The sequence below is a fragment of the Indicator indicator genome, chromosome 3, assembly GCF_027791375.1.
Source record: "Indicator indicator isolate 239-I01 chromosome 3, UM_Iind_1.1, whole genome shotgun sequence".
NCBI classification, from domain to species: domain Eukaryota; kingdom Metazoa; phylum Chordata; class Aves; order Piciformes; family Indicatoridae; genus Indicator; species Indicator indicator.
Window position 1 is genome coordinate 30,724,702 of NC_072012.1, and position 17,373 is coordinate 30,742,074.

Consider the following 17,373-nt stretch of genomic DNA (forward strand, 5'->3'; position numbering starts at 1 on the left):
ATATAATAGGTTTAAATCTCAGGCTTAAAAGCAAAGAAACAAAACAAACCTCACAAATCTTTTAAAGGTTTTATTTCCTTTGTTCATATTGTTGAATAGGTAAGGACGAAATGAATCAAATACAGAAAAATACTTTTATTCTTGAGCAAATCATGGAGGGGCAGTTCTTAAAGGATTGTGTGGTCTAGATTTATCATTTACCTAGGTGCTTTAAGAAGACTTTGTGACCTGAGGCCTTTGAACATCTTACTTAGACAAGCACTGATTGATAGAAATTAGAAAGAAAAAAAAATTCTCTTTTCAGATAAGTAAAACCAATAAAATTGCATACACTGACTTCCAAGGTCACTGAAAGAACTAGGACAGATTTTTGTAACTTATTTGACAGTTAATCACTTCGGTTTCATAAGCAGTAGAAATTTAGTAGGGGAAATTATTATTTATATATCTAGTAGTCCTTGCCTATACATAATGAATAAATTCCTAACATATCTTTCCTGTATAGTTTCTGTTGGTAATACTAAAAATAGCCAACACAACAATATTAGTGAGGATTAGGGACACAATTTGAGAAGTCTCTTATTTATGAAGATAGCTATGATTCACTTGCTGCTTTATCATGCAAAATCTCTTAAAGAGTTTTAGCTGATTGGTGTTTAGTATAAAACCATTCAACCTATTTCAGTGTTGGGTTTGGACTTTTTTACACAATCCGGAGTTAAAATACTCAGTGATTGCTCTGAATTGCCAGGGTGTGAAATGACTCTCACCAGAGAATTCTGTAGTCACATTAGATCTGTCACAGTCCTAAATTAATACATTCCCTATCTAACACTGTGTTAATAGAATCATATAGCTTTAAGATGGTACATGTTGGAAGTTTGAGCAGTGGAGCCACTGTATTTAATCCATATGGGTCTTTATTCACTGTATAGATGTGCCCCTAGATAGGAGATATTCCTCCTTCTTACATACATTAAAGCTTAAGGCTGAAGATTTACAGTGTGATATCACTGAAAGTAAGTAGTACCTAATTTAGCCCTGTCAGTTTATGCAATCTATAATCAAATATTCATCATTTTGATTACCATTATTACAGTAGATGAATGTTAAAACACTGATCCTGCTTGGTACAACAGATTTGTTTCTGTCTGCTGGAAGGTCTGTTGAAGTTTTTCAACATTACATTCTAGCTTTCATTCCAGAATAATTTAAGTCTTAGACATTGTGTATTTTTTAACATGATTCTGTCTCTCTCGCCCTTCCTTAAGATCATCACAAATATTAAGCCTGAGCAAAATGAGTAAATACAAAAAAAATAAAAAGAGCCTCTGTCTTTGTAGTGTCCAATGACAGAGATTGTATGCTTGACCATGAAACTTTTGGGACATGACACTGTGATGCTACTGCTTCTTCAACTCCCTTTCTTGCAGATATTAGTCAATGTTTTCCGTAATGCTATAATCCATAATAAGAATTATAGCAAGAAGAATCCTTGCCACTAGGAAACAAGTCATACAAATAATGGCCTATTTTCCTGAGGAAACCTCTACCTTATGTGTTCTCTTAGATATATACTGTATATTCATATGCCACATGTTGAATTATAATCTCATTTTAGCCCATGTAGACATGCATATGAATGGTAAGTATTTTATTAAAAAAAAATTCTTAAAGAGTCAAAATTAATAAAGGGACAGCATTTTCAAAACATACACTTCTAAAATCCTTGAACAGTTTTGTTTTTATTTCGTTTATATTTGACCATGAGTGGAGTTCATCAGCATTCTTAGCCTGTAATTTGTTTAAAACTATGTAGCTGAAAAAAAACACCTTCTGTTCACAGTGGCTTGTGCATGTTTGTCTTTTAAAAAAATTGCTGTTTCCTGTCATCTAATATTGAAGATAAATAAAAGTTTAAAAAACTTGTAGAAGGAAATGAAAAATTAAAGTCGAATAAATAGTTAATATAAAGAAATCTCAAGACAGTTACTTTGATCTACAATTTACAAATGGTGGCATTAAAGCATCTGTTTAGCCAGATGCTTCTGGTTACTGAATGTATCTCTTGAATGTATCACCGTGTTGGATAGACATAACAAGCTGTAGTTAGTAAAACATCTTCGTTTGATTCTTCAGAGGTTTTCTGGTGGGCTTCTGCAGTATCTGTGTACATGCATATATACACAGATAGGATTATGTATATATTCATACTATTTTTGTTCCTGTGTTTTGTTGAACAGTTAGTTGGTTCAACTATTTGCTTTTAGTATAGACACTTATGTATTGAATGGCCTCAGTAATTCTTGAACACAGTATTAATATTTGTGAGAATAATTTGCTACAGTAATCTCTTGCTCTTTCTTTGTGTGTATTGAAATACAAGAAACAGAAGGCAGCCTCTAATTAGAGTCCCTGATTGCCAACAAAATTGCTGAAAATCTTTTTATCTCTTTTCTGGAGGAAGTTACTGATTCTGGATAGTGGGTTTCCCACTTAAATGTTAGTCAGGAATACCTATGTGATTGTCTAAAGGAAGATTCATAGTTAGATCAATGCTTTCTCTCTTTCAGAAGATAAGTCTATGCTTGAAGATCTCTACTTTAATTAGGTTTATTGTAGAAGTGATGTTTTGAGGTGATAGTTAAGAATGGATATTCAAAATCTCAGAGTCAGGGAACCTATATTATGTAGATGGTTTTCTCTGGCTATATAAAACAAATATAATGTTTTATACTAATTTGAGTAGGATGACTATTAGTCTTTTGAGTATGCTAATTGCATTGAAAATGGAGGGATGTTGTTAATTTTCCCCCCCTTAAACAGGCAGCTACACATGTATGAAGCTGACAAGGTTATAGAATCACAACATCAAAGAATGACCACAATTTTAATGTGAAATGTTTTTGTTACTTCACTCTTGATTCTGATATTGGATTATATCAACACACTTTAACATATCACCCTGTGTCCTCAGAGGATTGTAGATCTATAAATATGGTTATTTCTTCTTAATTGCTCATTTTTTGCTCTTAACGCTTTGCAGCTGAACTGTTAAATTAACCTCTAGAATTCATACCCAAAGAAATACAACAATCTCTCTTTGGAATACAGTTATTTATGTGTCTGTATCATAAAACGCACAATGGAGATTTTGTTGGCTTTGTTTTTAGCACTATGACACCTTTGTTGAGTTCCCAGATATGTAAACTCTGCTTTAACATCATTATTACTAACTGCTCTGTAGAATTACATCTGAGAGAAGTTGGGGGGGTTGGTTTGTTTGGAGTTTTTGCTTTTTGGTTTGGGGGTTTATTTTTGAGAGTTGAAACGTTGTCACAGGTAAAACAGATTTGACATAGGGAATTTAATTCATTGTCATTTAACATAAAAATTTAATAGTTCATTCAGGTGTTGAGAAACAAAGTGAAACATTTAAACACTGTGGGAAAACACCTTTCCTCCACCCTTCCCAGTCTCCAGTTTACTCCAGACACCTCTCTTTCCCCCTTCCTAGTCTTACACCCCTTTTTATTGTAGCAGTTACCATTGCTTTTAAGGGGCAAAGGGTGTTAACCTTTTCCAGTATGGGTTTCTCTGTGGCACTCAGTCCTTTTATTGGCAGGTCTTCTGCAGCATGGGCTTACCCACAAACCACAGTTGCTTGAACTTCATTTATAGCCTCCCAGTGTTTAATTTTACCATTACAGAAGTTGAGAAAACTCACACTAACAAGAAACTTCTGGTCAGTCATTTCAAATCTCAGTTTTATATAGCCAGTTTTAGTTTGTTTGAATATAAGCAATAGAATTCATAAAACAGATTTATTCATTGTGAATTTGTGAATTTTGCTTCTTTACTGTTGACTTGTTCCCTGATGAATTATGATGGTGTCTTTGTGTGTTACACGGTTCATGATGCAGAATTCTCTGAACAGTGTTCTCAGTACCTCAAGAGAGTGGAAGCAAGTCTTTGTGCAATTCTGTTTCTAAGAGTTGCAATTACTTTCTTTTCACAGTGTTGAGTTTCTGTTGTTGGCTGTTATCAAACTGCAGCATAAAAATTGGTAAAGTACTTTCAGTTGGAACAAGGGTCCACTATAGTAAGGTTATTGGAAAAGTAAATGGATTGTATACATAGAGGAACTGTTCCTTTTTCTGGACAGTATGTCTGCATTTTATGTGCAGATCAGAAGTATGAATAAACTTTTACAATTAAAACATTTTTAAAATAGGATTGGAACAGCAAAAACATGAGTTAAAGTAGACAATGTTACAAAACTGGAGAGTTGCCCAAGCATTTTGGGTAGTTCAGTTTATACTGTTTTAGTCAGAATGAGTGGTAGCAGAATCATTTCATTCATGATTCCAGTCTGAAAGCACTGTGCATGCTGCAGACTCTTTGGATATATTCAGTCTTTTCAAAATACAGAAAAATGCTAAGAAAAGGTAGTAAATCAGTGTTACACCAATGCAGAAAAGTACAAACTAATTTTATTTAAAATTTTTCACCACTCTTATTATAGTAATAGGAATGGTATGTTCAAATGGAAAACCAGTGGTGAGATCATCATTGCAAGAGTCCAGACTTCAGAAATTGTAAATTTTAAATCACGGAATACTGTTAATGCCTAACAATTATGCTTTTTGTTTGAGGATCTTGCTATCTCTTTATGAAAACTAAAATTTTGTGTATATAAATGTATCAGGATTGTCATCAAGGTAAAAGAAAAAACAGGTTATGATGTCATTGCTCTATGGATCTGCTGAACTTACTGTGAGTTTCAATAAATGCTGGCGTAATAAGTATCCAAAAGAAAAGCACTCTGTCTTCTTGATTAAAAGCAACAAGGACAAGATATGTGGATGTTTGAGGTTCTAAGCATACAGCCAGGTTGACACTAGGTATTTGAAAAGTTCTGAGGCAGATTAGCCACCTACCGTGCTGCAAAAGAGCAAGTGTACACTATTTTATGTTTGTAAGATACCGGAGTACACGTTTCTGTAAGCTGAAGTGGAAACACAGGTTTCATTTGCCATCTGCAAATACTACTCTATTCTGGGCTGGTTTGCCCTGTCATATTTGTATCTTGTTTTGAGTTTACTTTTTAGGGCCTTAATGGAAGTGAAATTCTATAATAAAATTTAACTTCAAAAGGGCACTCTTAAAGTTTTTACTATACTTTCTATCCACTGCTATGTGAGTAAACCTTGCAGTATGTGTTACATATTTTGTTGGAAAGAAAGGTAATTTATGCTTTAATATGCTTTTTGAAAATGCAGAACTCATTACCTCTTTAGAAGGCAGTGTAAAAAGAAACCTTAGAATCAGATAGTGTAAGATTGTGCATATCCTCATCATTTTATAGAGGAAGTAATTGAAACCTGAAAAATAGCATGCCTGTCGCAGATGGAAGAAAAAGTTTTGTGTGTTCCTTGCTCACAGACCTGTGCTTAATCACTCATTTCATTTTCAGTTATTTGGGCTAATTATCATCAAGATAAGCTGCACTTCAGTTGTTGTGCTCCTGTAATTAAATTAACTTTTGAAGAGCTACACAGATCATAGCAGAAAAAAATGGCCATATGGTTAGTCAACCCAAGTTTAATATCTATGTATTAATAACTTCATAATGCCTATTCATTCAAACACTTCTATGTTTTACAGATTACTGCTCAGTTGTAACACTTGTGGACCCATCAAATGCGAAATTAACGTGCACTCTTTTTAGTGGAAATTTGGATTCCCTTCCAAAAATCTACAAAGTTGGAGATGTTGTTCGATTTCATAGAATAAAGGTATGTACTAGGATGTGAGAGGTTTACGTGCTTGCTGTTTTTGCAGTGGGAGGACTGTAGGAATAATTTAATTCTCCATGTATTGAAATTAACATGTTGGAGACATTGGATAAAACAGTTGATTTGTAAAATAGCTATTGCTATGGTATGGAACAAAGCTGGAAATAAACTACCAAATTTTCTAAACAGCTAATACCTCTCTGTAAAAAAAGATGTGGTTATGACAATTCCAGTAGAGCATTATCATTTCTTGAGTATTTGTTAAACTAGTTGACTAGTTGTCATAATACTTCTAGATTAATAGAATTTAAGTGACATAAATGTACAATTTATTCCTCTTTGAATTAACAGCATTGAGGGATTACTTCTGTTATGAGCAGTTTAGATCAGTTGGAGAGTTACCCAAGCAGAGATAATCCATCTGGGGTTGCTAGCATGCAAAATGCTCTAGCTGCTGCTCTTTTTGTTTTCTTTCCTTACACCATATTTACCTGTATGAAAGGCCGTGAAGGAAACAGTGTTTGTAGCTTTGGTCCTGCTTCTGCTGGATTTTTTCATATGCCTGCTGCAACTGTGTGGGAAAGAACCACCCACCAGAGAGAACAAATAGAAGTCTTGTAATGCTGGACTGTACCTGGTCTTAGGTGCAAAGCAGTAGCAAAGACATGATTGTCCATGTTACATATTAACTTGCAAGGTAACTACACATAATTCTATCTTTGTTTTCTTCAAAATAATTAGAAAAGAAATTAGCAAATGTCCTGAAGGAGGCTAGTTAAAAAATTATAATTTGAATATTTCAACACTTTTGAAAGCTATAGGAAATTTAGGATTATACAGAAGAATGACAAAAGAGACAAATATCAGTAATATTTAGCATGTACGCTTTGATGTGCTGTAGCAGGAGATCAAAGTAAATAAAAACATAGCAATAAGTGTATAAAGTAGTGAGATTTTTCCAGTACTTGAGATATGTACCACTGAGATCATTAACAAATAACTTGGTAAGATTCAGACCAGTGTCAGGGCACTTAGGTATGCACCCTCTGTTATGCAAACATCCTAGAGTCTCAGTTCTACTATTTAGTATAAAGTTGTTAAGGAAACCCGTTGATTATAGCATATGTAAGGAGCCTCATCATTCTCCTGATTTGGCATCAAATTTTTGAGGAGATCATTCTAAAATACCTGTCAATTGTTATTTCATCATTCTCCTAAGATGGCATTTCAATATTTAAAGACAGTCTGTTAATTCCATCCTCACATATGCTTTTTTTCAATCGCAGCTGAGCTGGTTTATGTGGTTTCCATCCCTAACTGACTTCCAACTGCTCACAATGCATATCTTCTCATATACTGACATTTTGTTTAATTACTCTCTAAGTAAGAATGATCTAGAGTAATGAAGTTGTCTTCTTCCGGATGGTGATGTTTTGGCTACTCTAGACTAACAATGACTTTGGAAGTTTTCATATCTGATCTGAGCAGGTAAAAGCCTGACTTCCTGGAGACCTGGTGCTCACTGCTAGGAGTGAATTGAGAGGAGGGTGACCTTTTCCTCTCTTTCTTTGCAACCAGTATACGGACTGTGTGTGATTGCTGTGCAGCAAAGTTCTCAGTTGAAAAAGGAAATGGACTAATTAGAGTTCTAATTACACTGTCTGTAATTTCTACTTTTCTCTCTTCTTTTGTCTTCAGGCCTTAATCACCTTCTCTTAGCTTGCTGAATGAAAGCAATCAGGGTAGCAGAGGCCATACCATGTCAGGACTGTGTATACCAGCGAGGACAGATAAAGATAGTCCTTCCAGCTTTTATTCACGTTTCCCTTTCTGAGATGTCCTGAGAGACTTCAAAGAAGTTGATATTGATAGCAAACACATTTTAAAAATGACTGCCCCCAGCTGCACTCTCAGCTGCTAATGAATAACTTTCCCTCATAGTAACACAGGTATCGGCAAGGTCCCATGATTCAGAACTAATAACTTAATGGAGAGGATTTTTGGGGGTTTACTCTGTGTACAGAATAATTTTATTTGCTCAGTATTTGTTGCAGAGAATGAAAATGTTAAGTGTCTCAGTAAAAGACCTGAAAGATCATCCAGTTTTGATTACATTTCAGAATATTCCTTGAAGTACATTTTTGACTTCTTATGATGATTCCTTGTGAATTGTAGTACTCAGTAATTTTTCAGTACTGTGTTCGGGCCTTCAACCACAGGCTATGCAGAGATGAGGAGGAGGGGGAGTCTCCCTACCCCAACATAAGAGCTAAGTCTGTGATGTAATTGTCAAACCACTATCTTCATGGTAAGGAAGGAGTTATTTTAAATGGAGTTTTCTTGGAAGTTTTTTGTGGTTCACTATGAATGCTCTTAATATTTTAGATTTAATGCCTAATGTTTAAGCTGTGGGAAGGTAGAGGCAACCTGCTGATGCTGACTAAATCTAATATTTTATCCTTGCTTGATTTGGGAGCTTGGATGAGCCATTCTTTTATTATTCAAGCCCTGCAATGACAATAGAATTGTTAATTTCCTCATTGGCTTTTCTGTAGAACTCCTTATTACCTGTAAATGATTCAAAAAAAAGAATTTATTTCCTCTCTCCCAGTGAAGTGAATTGGTGTTTTGTTTCCATTTTAATGTTTGATAATTGGAGAAAATGAAGCACATTCTTATTTAGGTGTTCATCTTGTACATCCTACTCTAGTTGTCTGATACAATCACTGTCTAGGAAGTGTTTTGGTGGGTCTTTTTCCTGAATACACAGCATTGCAGACCTAACTCATGGAACACTTGGAGAAGAATGACCAAGGGAGTAACCTCTCATAATCTTTATCTATATGACTACCTCGGCATAATGCAATCTCTGTAGCAATTACAAAATTTTAATTCTCTAGCTTTTTGTCACAATTATATTAATACTATTCTCCTCTCTTACTTTTGTGCCTTAACTTTTTATGAATGTAGGCTCCAGTTGTTGCAACAAATGAAGTGGGGGTATTAAACATGAGAAATTCTTGGTTACACAGCATGAGTTCATCACCACTGCACTTCTTAACTCATGCATAAAAAGCAAAAATAGGGTAACGGAATGGGTTATCACCATATAAATTAAATGAACCATATTTGTGCAGACAGCAGTAAGTGTGTCATCTAACTTTGGAATAATTATAGTTTATATATTTTATAGTTTATTTAGTGCCATAATGAAACAATGTTTGCCCAGGGATTTTGTACATGTTGTTCATTCATCATCACTTTAGCAATGATTTGTTTTTGAAGGACAAACCCAGAGAATTTCTGTTGGCCATCATTTGTTCTGTGTGTCTGACATAGGTCATTTCCCAGTTACGAAATAGTTTGTTCTACAACTCATTCATGCATTTACTTTTCCTGTTTGTTCTGTCATTCACTTACATAATGTTGAATGCTCTTTACCTTTGAGAGCATTCGGTGGCTTCTCCACATGCCTGTGCATAAGGACATTTGGGGTTGCTTCAAGATCATTGATACTTTTCTTATCATGATATTTCAGGTTTACCATGTTAGTTATTTTATAAATGCCTTTCTCTACATTAAGGCTAATTTTAATTCCACTATATGAGGATACTAGGAGATGTGAGTGTGTTCAAGCACACCCTCATGAATGCTCAAAAGATGGCATAACGGATTTGGGAAACTGAGAAAGTAGTCATAAGTAGGCTAGAGGTCTAGGATATAATTCTTAGTAAGAAAGAAGTTAAGATACTTTGATGATGATTTAAAAGAATTAGTGAAGAATACCTGTTTTGAAAATCTGTGGAATATGATGCCAGTGGGAGCAGCTAAAGTAGATCTGCATATTTATGTTGGATAATATCTTAATGTTACTGTGGAACATTTTTTTCCAGATGATGGGTAATGGGTACAAACTGATTATAAAGTTAAGTATTTTCCTGAATTTGCCATTGGCTTTTCCTTCATTTTCAATATTTAAACCTAATGGTTAAAAAATTAAAGCTTTTCAGTGTTAGAGTGAAGAAAAACTACATCATGAATTAATGTGTTGCATTGGTCAGATCTGGAGAATACTTAAGTAAATGGAAGATTGAACTGTTTTTTTAATGAATTTCCAATGAATACTTTATTTTTGTGCTTTTAAAATTCCAGTGTGTTTATAGACCTAAATCTTACAGCAGTGTTTTGGTAAAAAAATGTTGCTGTTTTAGAACTTTTTTCATCTTTTTTCAGATTTTGCACCTTTAAATCAGTAGAATATTCTACCAATTGAAAATTGAGCACTGGGTATCCTGAACTATGGTGTCTCACAATTGCTATATATTTAGAAGTCTTGTTGCTTTTTTGGTAAGCAAATTTTAATTAAAAAAGGATGGATCAAAACAGCTGTTTTGACATTTCTGGATAATGACTCGTGCAGTGCTTTGCTATATATATGAAGCGCAGGGAACAATAAGACCCTACTAGATCCATGAAGAAATATTTCAGACTTTGAACACTGTTTTATATGGTAGCAGATGCACAGCTAAATCAGCAAGATACAGCAGATCTGCCATATGCAGGGCAGTAGACATAAGAGTAATTGTGAAAGCTGCATTCGTAATTCAAGAGATGAAAGCTGGTCACCATTTGCTTTATAGAAGGAAAAGGAAAAAAATAATTAAAAAAGCTCCTAGAACTGATGCTTTCTTTTTCAGTTCCATACTCTCAGGAAGCAGAGCTATTGTGAGAGACAGAAAACAGAGATCCATAATGACTTTGCTCTGTCGTAACTTTGTGTGTGACCCTAAAATTTAATCTTTCTCACGCTTCAGGTTTTTGCCTTTGGACTCTCTTCTCCTATTAGCACCAGGAACAAAAATGATCATGGTCCATTCTTCATGCACATGATCAAACAGAAAAGTATGTATATTTCAAACCACTGCAACTATTTATGTTTTTTTTTTAATATTTTATTACAGATCAGGGAGTACAATGGACAGATGCAGGGAATTACCAGTGGGGGATTTGCGTCCTTGACATTTGATGGAACTGTAGAAGCACCAATAGTTCCTCGAACCTCTAGCAAAGTATACACTTTCGTGGAAGAAGAAATTAAAACAATTAAAGAATTACGTGTTTGGGCTGCCAGTAATCTTTCCATATCTGGTCCTGCAGCAAAATTGTCTGGTGTTCAGCCAATGCTGTTTTTTGATCTCACTTGCCAGCTGGTAGGAAAAGCAAAAGTGGATGGATCTTCTTTTCTTCTAAAGGTAGATTTTTTTTTTTTAAATAATTTGTTAGATTTATTATTAAGACATCATGGTTCAGCTTTCAAACAAGCAGACGTATTCATTGGTTTGAATAATGTTATGTAGATGAATATTTTGAGGTTGAGCAAATTTATGATCCTTGACCATTTTATTTCTATGAAAACTATACAAAATTCCCAGTTCTCTTTAAAGCTGTTCATATGATTTAGTTTTAGAGAGGCTTTCTAGGATGGCATTGGTATGGATCATTTTTTCACATACACTTTAAGTACATATTGCAAGATTTCTTGAAGTCAAAAAATACTGGTTTAGATTTTTACCTTGTGTTTTAATTAGCAGCAATTATTTATATTTTTTTCTAGATGTACTGGATATAATTAAGTCAGTAAGTGTCACTATCTAGAAAATTTTTATGTTCTTTATCTTGATGGATTGTGGATAGTTTCTTTTAGCTATAGACAAGCACTTCACAGATCAGTGCTCAGTGAATGTACAAAATGCAAACTGCCACCAAGGGTGATCCATAACATCACCTATATAAAAAGGAGGTCTGCATAATTTTCTTGGTTTCATCTCTAGATGTGTGTCTGGTGTTATTATGAAACTCCTTTTTATTATTTTTTTTCTTTTACAAGTGAGTGATGAATAGCCTGATATTTTCTGGTTTATGATTTCATAAAATCAGTTACTGGTTCCACTGTATTAATCTGTATTGTTACATTTTTAGAAACAGCACACTACATTATTTCTTAATTAAAGCAATAAAGATTTTTCTTGTGCAGAATAATGCATGCTCTGCACAGAAACAAACTTTGTCATCCTATACTATGCTTTGCAGCTGTTACAAATATTTCCATTTAGTTATCTCCTGTGAAATAGGTGTCAAATGAGACAGTCAAATTTCAGAACTTTGCAGAGGGTAAGTTGGTCATTAATAAGTATATGTTCAGCATTGAAGGACCCTTTGCAAGGACAGAGACAAGTGCTTTCTTGAATTATTAATATTTCCACTCCCATCTGTTGTAAGATCTGAAGTGGATTTTGTCAGTTTTGTATAGTAAAGATAATGATTTGGAACTAGAAACTTAGGATAGATTTAGGAAGGTAAAAGTTTGAAATCAAAGAAGGGATCATTTTTTCTGATTTCTATTTCCGGTCACATCTTTTTAGTAGTATAATTATAATTGGTATGCTGTAGCTAATTTTCCTCTTGTTAAAGCATGGCATTTAAATTGTAGACTGATCTCTGATTATTTTGTTGATTCACTAAAATAACAAACCCTAAACAAACAAAACCTCACAAAGAAACAACAAAACCCACACAAGCAAAAAACCTAACCAACCAAACCAAATGAAAAAACATGAACAAAAGAAAACCAAACCCACAAAACAAATTCAATACCACCTCAAATGACATGATCACTAAATATTATTATACTGTTATTTTGGTTATATATTTTGTAATAGCTATTTCAATTTATCATGTCATTCCAAGTATATCAGTTATATTAATAGTTAATTATACTACAAGATGTAATATTATTTCAAGCGCTAAACTTATATAACTAGTGGAGTTTGCTTCAAAGACAATTAAAACGAATTTCAGTGATTTTGTGCATCACCCATAGCATAGCTTTAATATTAGACATGGTGAATTGGAATATGCACAGCACCTGAGGCTGCTATGATGGAAAGACAGTATCACTAACTTGTCGGTGCTTACATTTTTCTGAGGATTTTCTTAACTTGAACTGATGGAGACTAAAAATGCACACTAGAAATTACTCAGTCATTTATGCCTTTCACATGTATTTTACTTTTATTCTTTCTTTCTGTGTGTCAGTTAAAAATGTCTACATTAAGCTATGTCATACAATTAGTATACTGAAAAGAGAACCCGGCTTCATTGTGTCTCTCCCATTTCAGTGTTTTGCTGATCAAAGGTTGTCACTAACCATTTCTTACAAATTCCTCCAGATGGTGCCCTGATGCTAGCCCCAGTAGTTCCTCTAGCAGAGGACATTTTAAGGTTAAGCAGTCATCCTTGTATCTGACAGGGAGCATTCAGGTTATTTAAATTCATTTGTCAGATCCATCTTTTGTGTCACTTTGGGACACAACTCCAAAGTATCCCAAGTTGAGTGCCAGTTGAATCATAAAATTTGACAAATTTTAGGTTCTTTATTTTGTCAATGTGATTTAGATTTGTAATATATAATGTTCTAAATCTGTTTCATAAGCTCAGTTCCGGAAAAGGCTTCATAATTCAAGCAATGGGCAACCTCTCAAAGGTGGTTTTAAGTATTTTATGGTACAGGATCAGGAGATGATAGGCTTTGTTTGTTTTGTTAAATCTGTGGCAGCATGTATCACCTCATTATCTCAGTCCTTCAGAATACACTCTTATTTGGAAACATTCATTTGATGTTATGGGCCATTTTCACTGAATAGTTTTTCCTTTTATCTCTTGATTTGGGATAAGTATTTCAACCATGAGTTATTCTCAATGTATTTACATATGGGTTTGCTGATTCTTAGATCTTTTCCTGTGGGTCCTTTGATCCATAACAGTTAAGCATAAAGAGTAGAAACCCTTTAAAAATTAAGCTTTGCTGTCATCTCTTCACCCGCTGCAGTGCCTAGCTCATAGGACAAAATTCCTTGGTATCACAAATTGTCTGAAAATTAGCTCATGTCAAACCTGTATGCATGAAATCCTACGAAATGTGCTCGTATTTCTGACCATTATTTCTGCTGTCCTTGATAAGAGTATGTCTTCAGGAACTCAGGAAACTATAATTCATAGAATATGTCATAAGCAGCTATCACTGAAATGTCAGTGTTTGGTTTAAGTAGTAAGATTTTTGTTCCAAAGTGATAAATCTATCGGTAATCTTACTTTTTCACAATAACTTTGATAGTTCAAAAATAACTCTGTTGATATTTCAATACTTAAACGTATCAAGAACTTAGATTTTGGGAAAAAAAATTACGATCCTTGTTATTAAGTGTATGTTAAATACTGATGCTTGTCTAATACATTGTGAATAATTAGCAGTGTATACTGATGCAGGAGAACATCAGTAATTAAGGGAATATATACTGTGTGCTAAGTCTGCAACTGGAGTGGTTAAAAAACACCTGTAGCAGAATTAAAATATTACATTTAAACAGTTCTGCATATGAGAAATTCTATTAGTTATAACTGCTGGATAAACAGTTGAGGTCTTGCTACTGCTGATTTTGGGTTTCTTTTAAAATATTAATAATTCTCAAGTCTTGACATTTAATCATATTCTTTATAGAATGACTTCTTACTCTGTAAGGAATAATAATAATTTTTAAATCCCATAAAATCTAATTTAAGGACCTTGAAGCTGAGAGTTCTGTTAAGATTTCTTATTGTTATCAATTTTTAATCAAACAGCAAATTTATTAAAATATTAAAAGTTATTTAAAATCTTATTCTAAAGTTCTCTGAGTATATTGAAATAGTTCATTTTCATTGCAGGTATGGGATGGCACAAAATGTCCCTTCCCAACATGGAAAGTGTCTGTGGAAAAAAGAGACCTGGAAGGAGAAAAAGATCTTCTTCATCAGCTGCGAAATCTAACGGCAGACATTCTAGTCTATGATAACCACATGCAACTGGCAAAATCACTTAAGGTAATGCACAGTTTGCTATTTCTCACTCTCATTTTGTGGCCTATTTTCTGCTTAGAATTCACTTAAGGTATCAATTCAGTTTCTTTCTTAATTAGTTTCAAATTTTCCTCTTTATCTTTTGCTGTATTTCCCATACCTTTTTATTTGAATGCAAAACTCTTCAACATCTGTAAAACAGCCTCATTACCCTAAAACTGCCATGAAAAAGATTCTTCCAATTAAGCAGTTCTTCCCAGATACTGTAATATCATACATGATCCTGTGAAAATCATACACTCACAAAATGTGTTCTATGCTTTAGAATTTTTTTTTAATTATATAAAGTGGGATTAAACTTGCAGTCTCATTAAAGGCCTGTAATTCTGAAGTCAATGGAAGATTTTCATTTATTTAAACTTCTGCGATTTGCAGCACAATCTTCATTTAGTGGGTCAGTAATGTCGATTATGCACAACAACATAATTAAACATTTAATCTTCAGCAATACTGCCATCTTGCTTCTAAATACAGTAAATTAGTAATGAATGCATCTTCCATTTTATGCCTTGCTCTCTATGCCCAAGCATCGTTTTTAAGATAGTGTTTACTAGAAACTAAAGATAAGTGATAGCCATTCATTGGGCTGGGGCTATCAATTTCATATATTAATACCCACTCATAGGTAGATGACAGCAAAATTACTTGCCTTTGTGTAAGGATTTGTAACAAAACTTACTCACGAAAGTAGTTCCTTACTTAAAAGTTCTCTTTCAGAATTTTTCTTTTCTTACCTGGTATAACTGCTGATGTTCCAGTAAAGCAGTACGTTTTTAAAATGAAGGCAAAAATTACTTTACTATTAATGAAACACAGTTTCTTGAATAGCTGATGACAATCGCTTTATTACTTTTTTACATTTATATTCAGGAATTCCTGCTGAATATGTGGGATGTCTTCAAGAGCTCTCAATGCTTTCTCCTTTCTGAGCTTTAGAGCACCTGTGCCTTTGCTGTATACCACAGTGTTTAGCAGAAGCTCAAAGAAAAGAAGCAGAAGTCAAAGAAAACTGTTAAGAAACCTAGTTTTACCTACTGAGCCACACAGGATGTTTTATTCCTGTCTATATCCAAAGTTGCAGTAGTTTCACTCAAGGAAGCTATAGAAGTTTTGAATTAGACCATGTTTGAATACTCGTCTTAGGGGAGTTCAATTGAAGAATAAGTGCTGATATCCTAACAGTTAAAACTCCAGAAGGTTTTTTAATTTCAGGTAGCGACACCTGCAATTTTACTTCACAGAATAATCTAAAGATAATAAAATTTGGGGGGACTCTTCCTAAAATGGAAGATTTAATAAAAGGGTTGATTTTATATACTAATCATCTCATAGGGTAAGAAAGTATAATTGAAATAGTCTATATTAATCTGTACAATATTTCATTTAGTTTAGAGTCAGTCTTGTTATGCAAACATTTTTTTCTTTAATAATTTATATAAAAGCATAAAACTGGAAAGCATTTACTGTATGCAACTGTACCTTGCCTAACGTGAGCATGAGAACAGTGTGGACAGAAACTGTACTATATATTTTGCTAGCTTACAGTTTCATAAACCATAAAAGTGCCATCTCTTCTGCAGAGAAGAGTATCTTAGAATTGCCTTTTTAATGTAAATTGTTATGGAATTGTTAGGTTACACTCTCCGTGTTGTGCTATTTCATTGTCTGTCATGTGCTATTTCAAATGCCAGTTACAACTCTAAAGTTGATGGTTTGTGTAGGAACTAACTGGTTTATGCAGTCTTGATGTCAAGAAGAGCAGATTGGAAAAAAATGAAATACTTATTTTAAAATTGTATCTGTAGGCGTGTGTTCAGATAAGGAATCACTGACTAAACCCTACAGTCTAGAGAAAGTGGGTAGTACAGTGAATTCTTTGAGCATCCCAGAGCACAGCATCAGGTATATTACTGCAAATATTTGTTAAAAGCTCCTTGTTTGGAGTGTCTATCCTAAGAACATTGAAGATATAAACATTATGTCTAATTTTCCAAGCCAGTCGAATAACACTTTCAATGGAGAGAACCTTAATAATATTGAAAGTATGCTTCAGTTCATACCACAAGTAGACCTTTTGTCACATATATTTTCTGGCCTCCTTTTCCTGCTGGATGAGATTGTGGCTTTGCAGCATTTGTTGCCTTAGCAGAACACAAACACAATTTTCAGAAATCTCATCTTTGAAGTAGATTTCCTGGAGCATAAAGACACGAGCAAGAGCTACAACCAAGCAAAGACAATGGTGTTCACTGCTTTTTCATTAATTTCCCTCTTTCTCTGGCCACCTGGGATGCATAAGGCTTTCTTGTTACTGTAGGAACCCCAGATAACTCTCCATAGAAGAATTGCTCCATAGGTTGTAATTCATTACTCTTCAGTCATTCTTATTCCAGTAATTCCACAGGTTCTCAGGATTCACTCAGACCTTGCCAGAAAATTTAGTAATAGGTTGGTGACAAGGGTTTTTTCATCTGAGTCATTTTGCTAGATGGTAGGAATCAAGCCACGTAAGCATCAGTGGAGTCACTCACTGCACAGGTGAAGTCCAGCTGTCCACAACTGATGGGAGATTTCCTGTGTGCTGTCCTTCATTGAATACATGGTATTGTACATTCCTCTT

At 34.1% G+C, this 17,373-nt stretch overlaps 1 protein-coding gene across 1 annotated transcript in view; it reads left to right on the forward strand.

Moving 5' to 3' along the window:
• Positions 1-17,373, forward strand: part of POT1 (protection of telomeres 1) — a 59,855-nt gene that overhangs the window by 19,852 nt on the left and 22,630 nt on the right. The window contains exons 9-11 of the mRNA XM_054399523.1: positions 5,668-5,798; positions 10,760-11,050; positions 14,562-14,717. Of these exons, the coding sequence (XP_054255498.1) occupies positions 5,668-5,798; positions 10,760-11,050; positions 14,562-14,717 (578 nt within the window). The remainder of the gene's footprint in view (positions 1-5,667; positions 5,799-10,759; positions 11,051-14,561; positions 14,718-17,373) is intronic.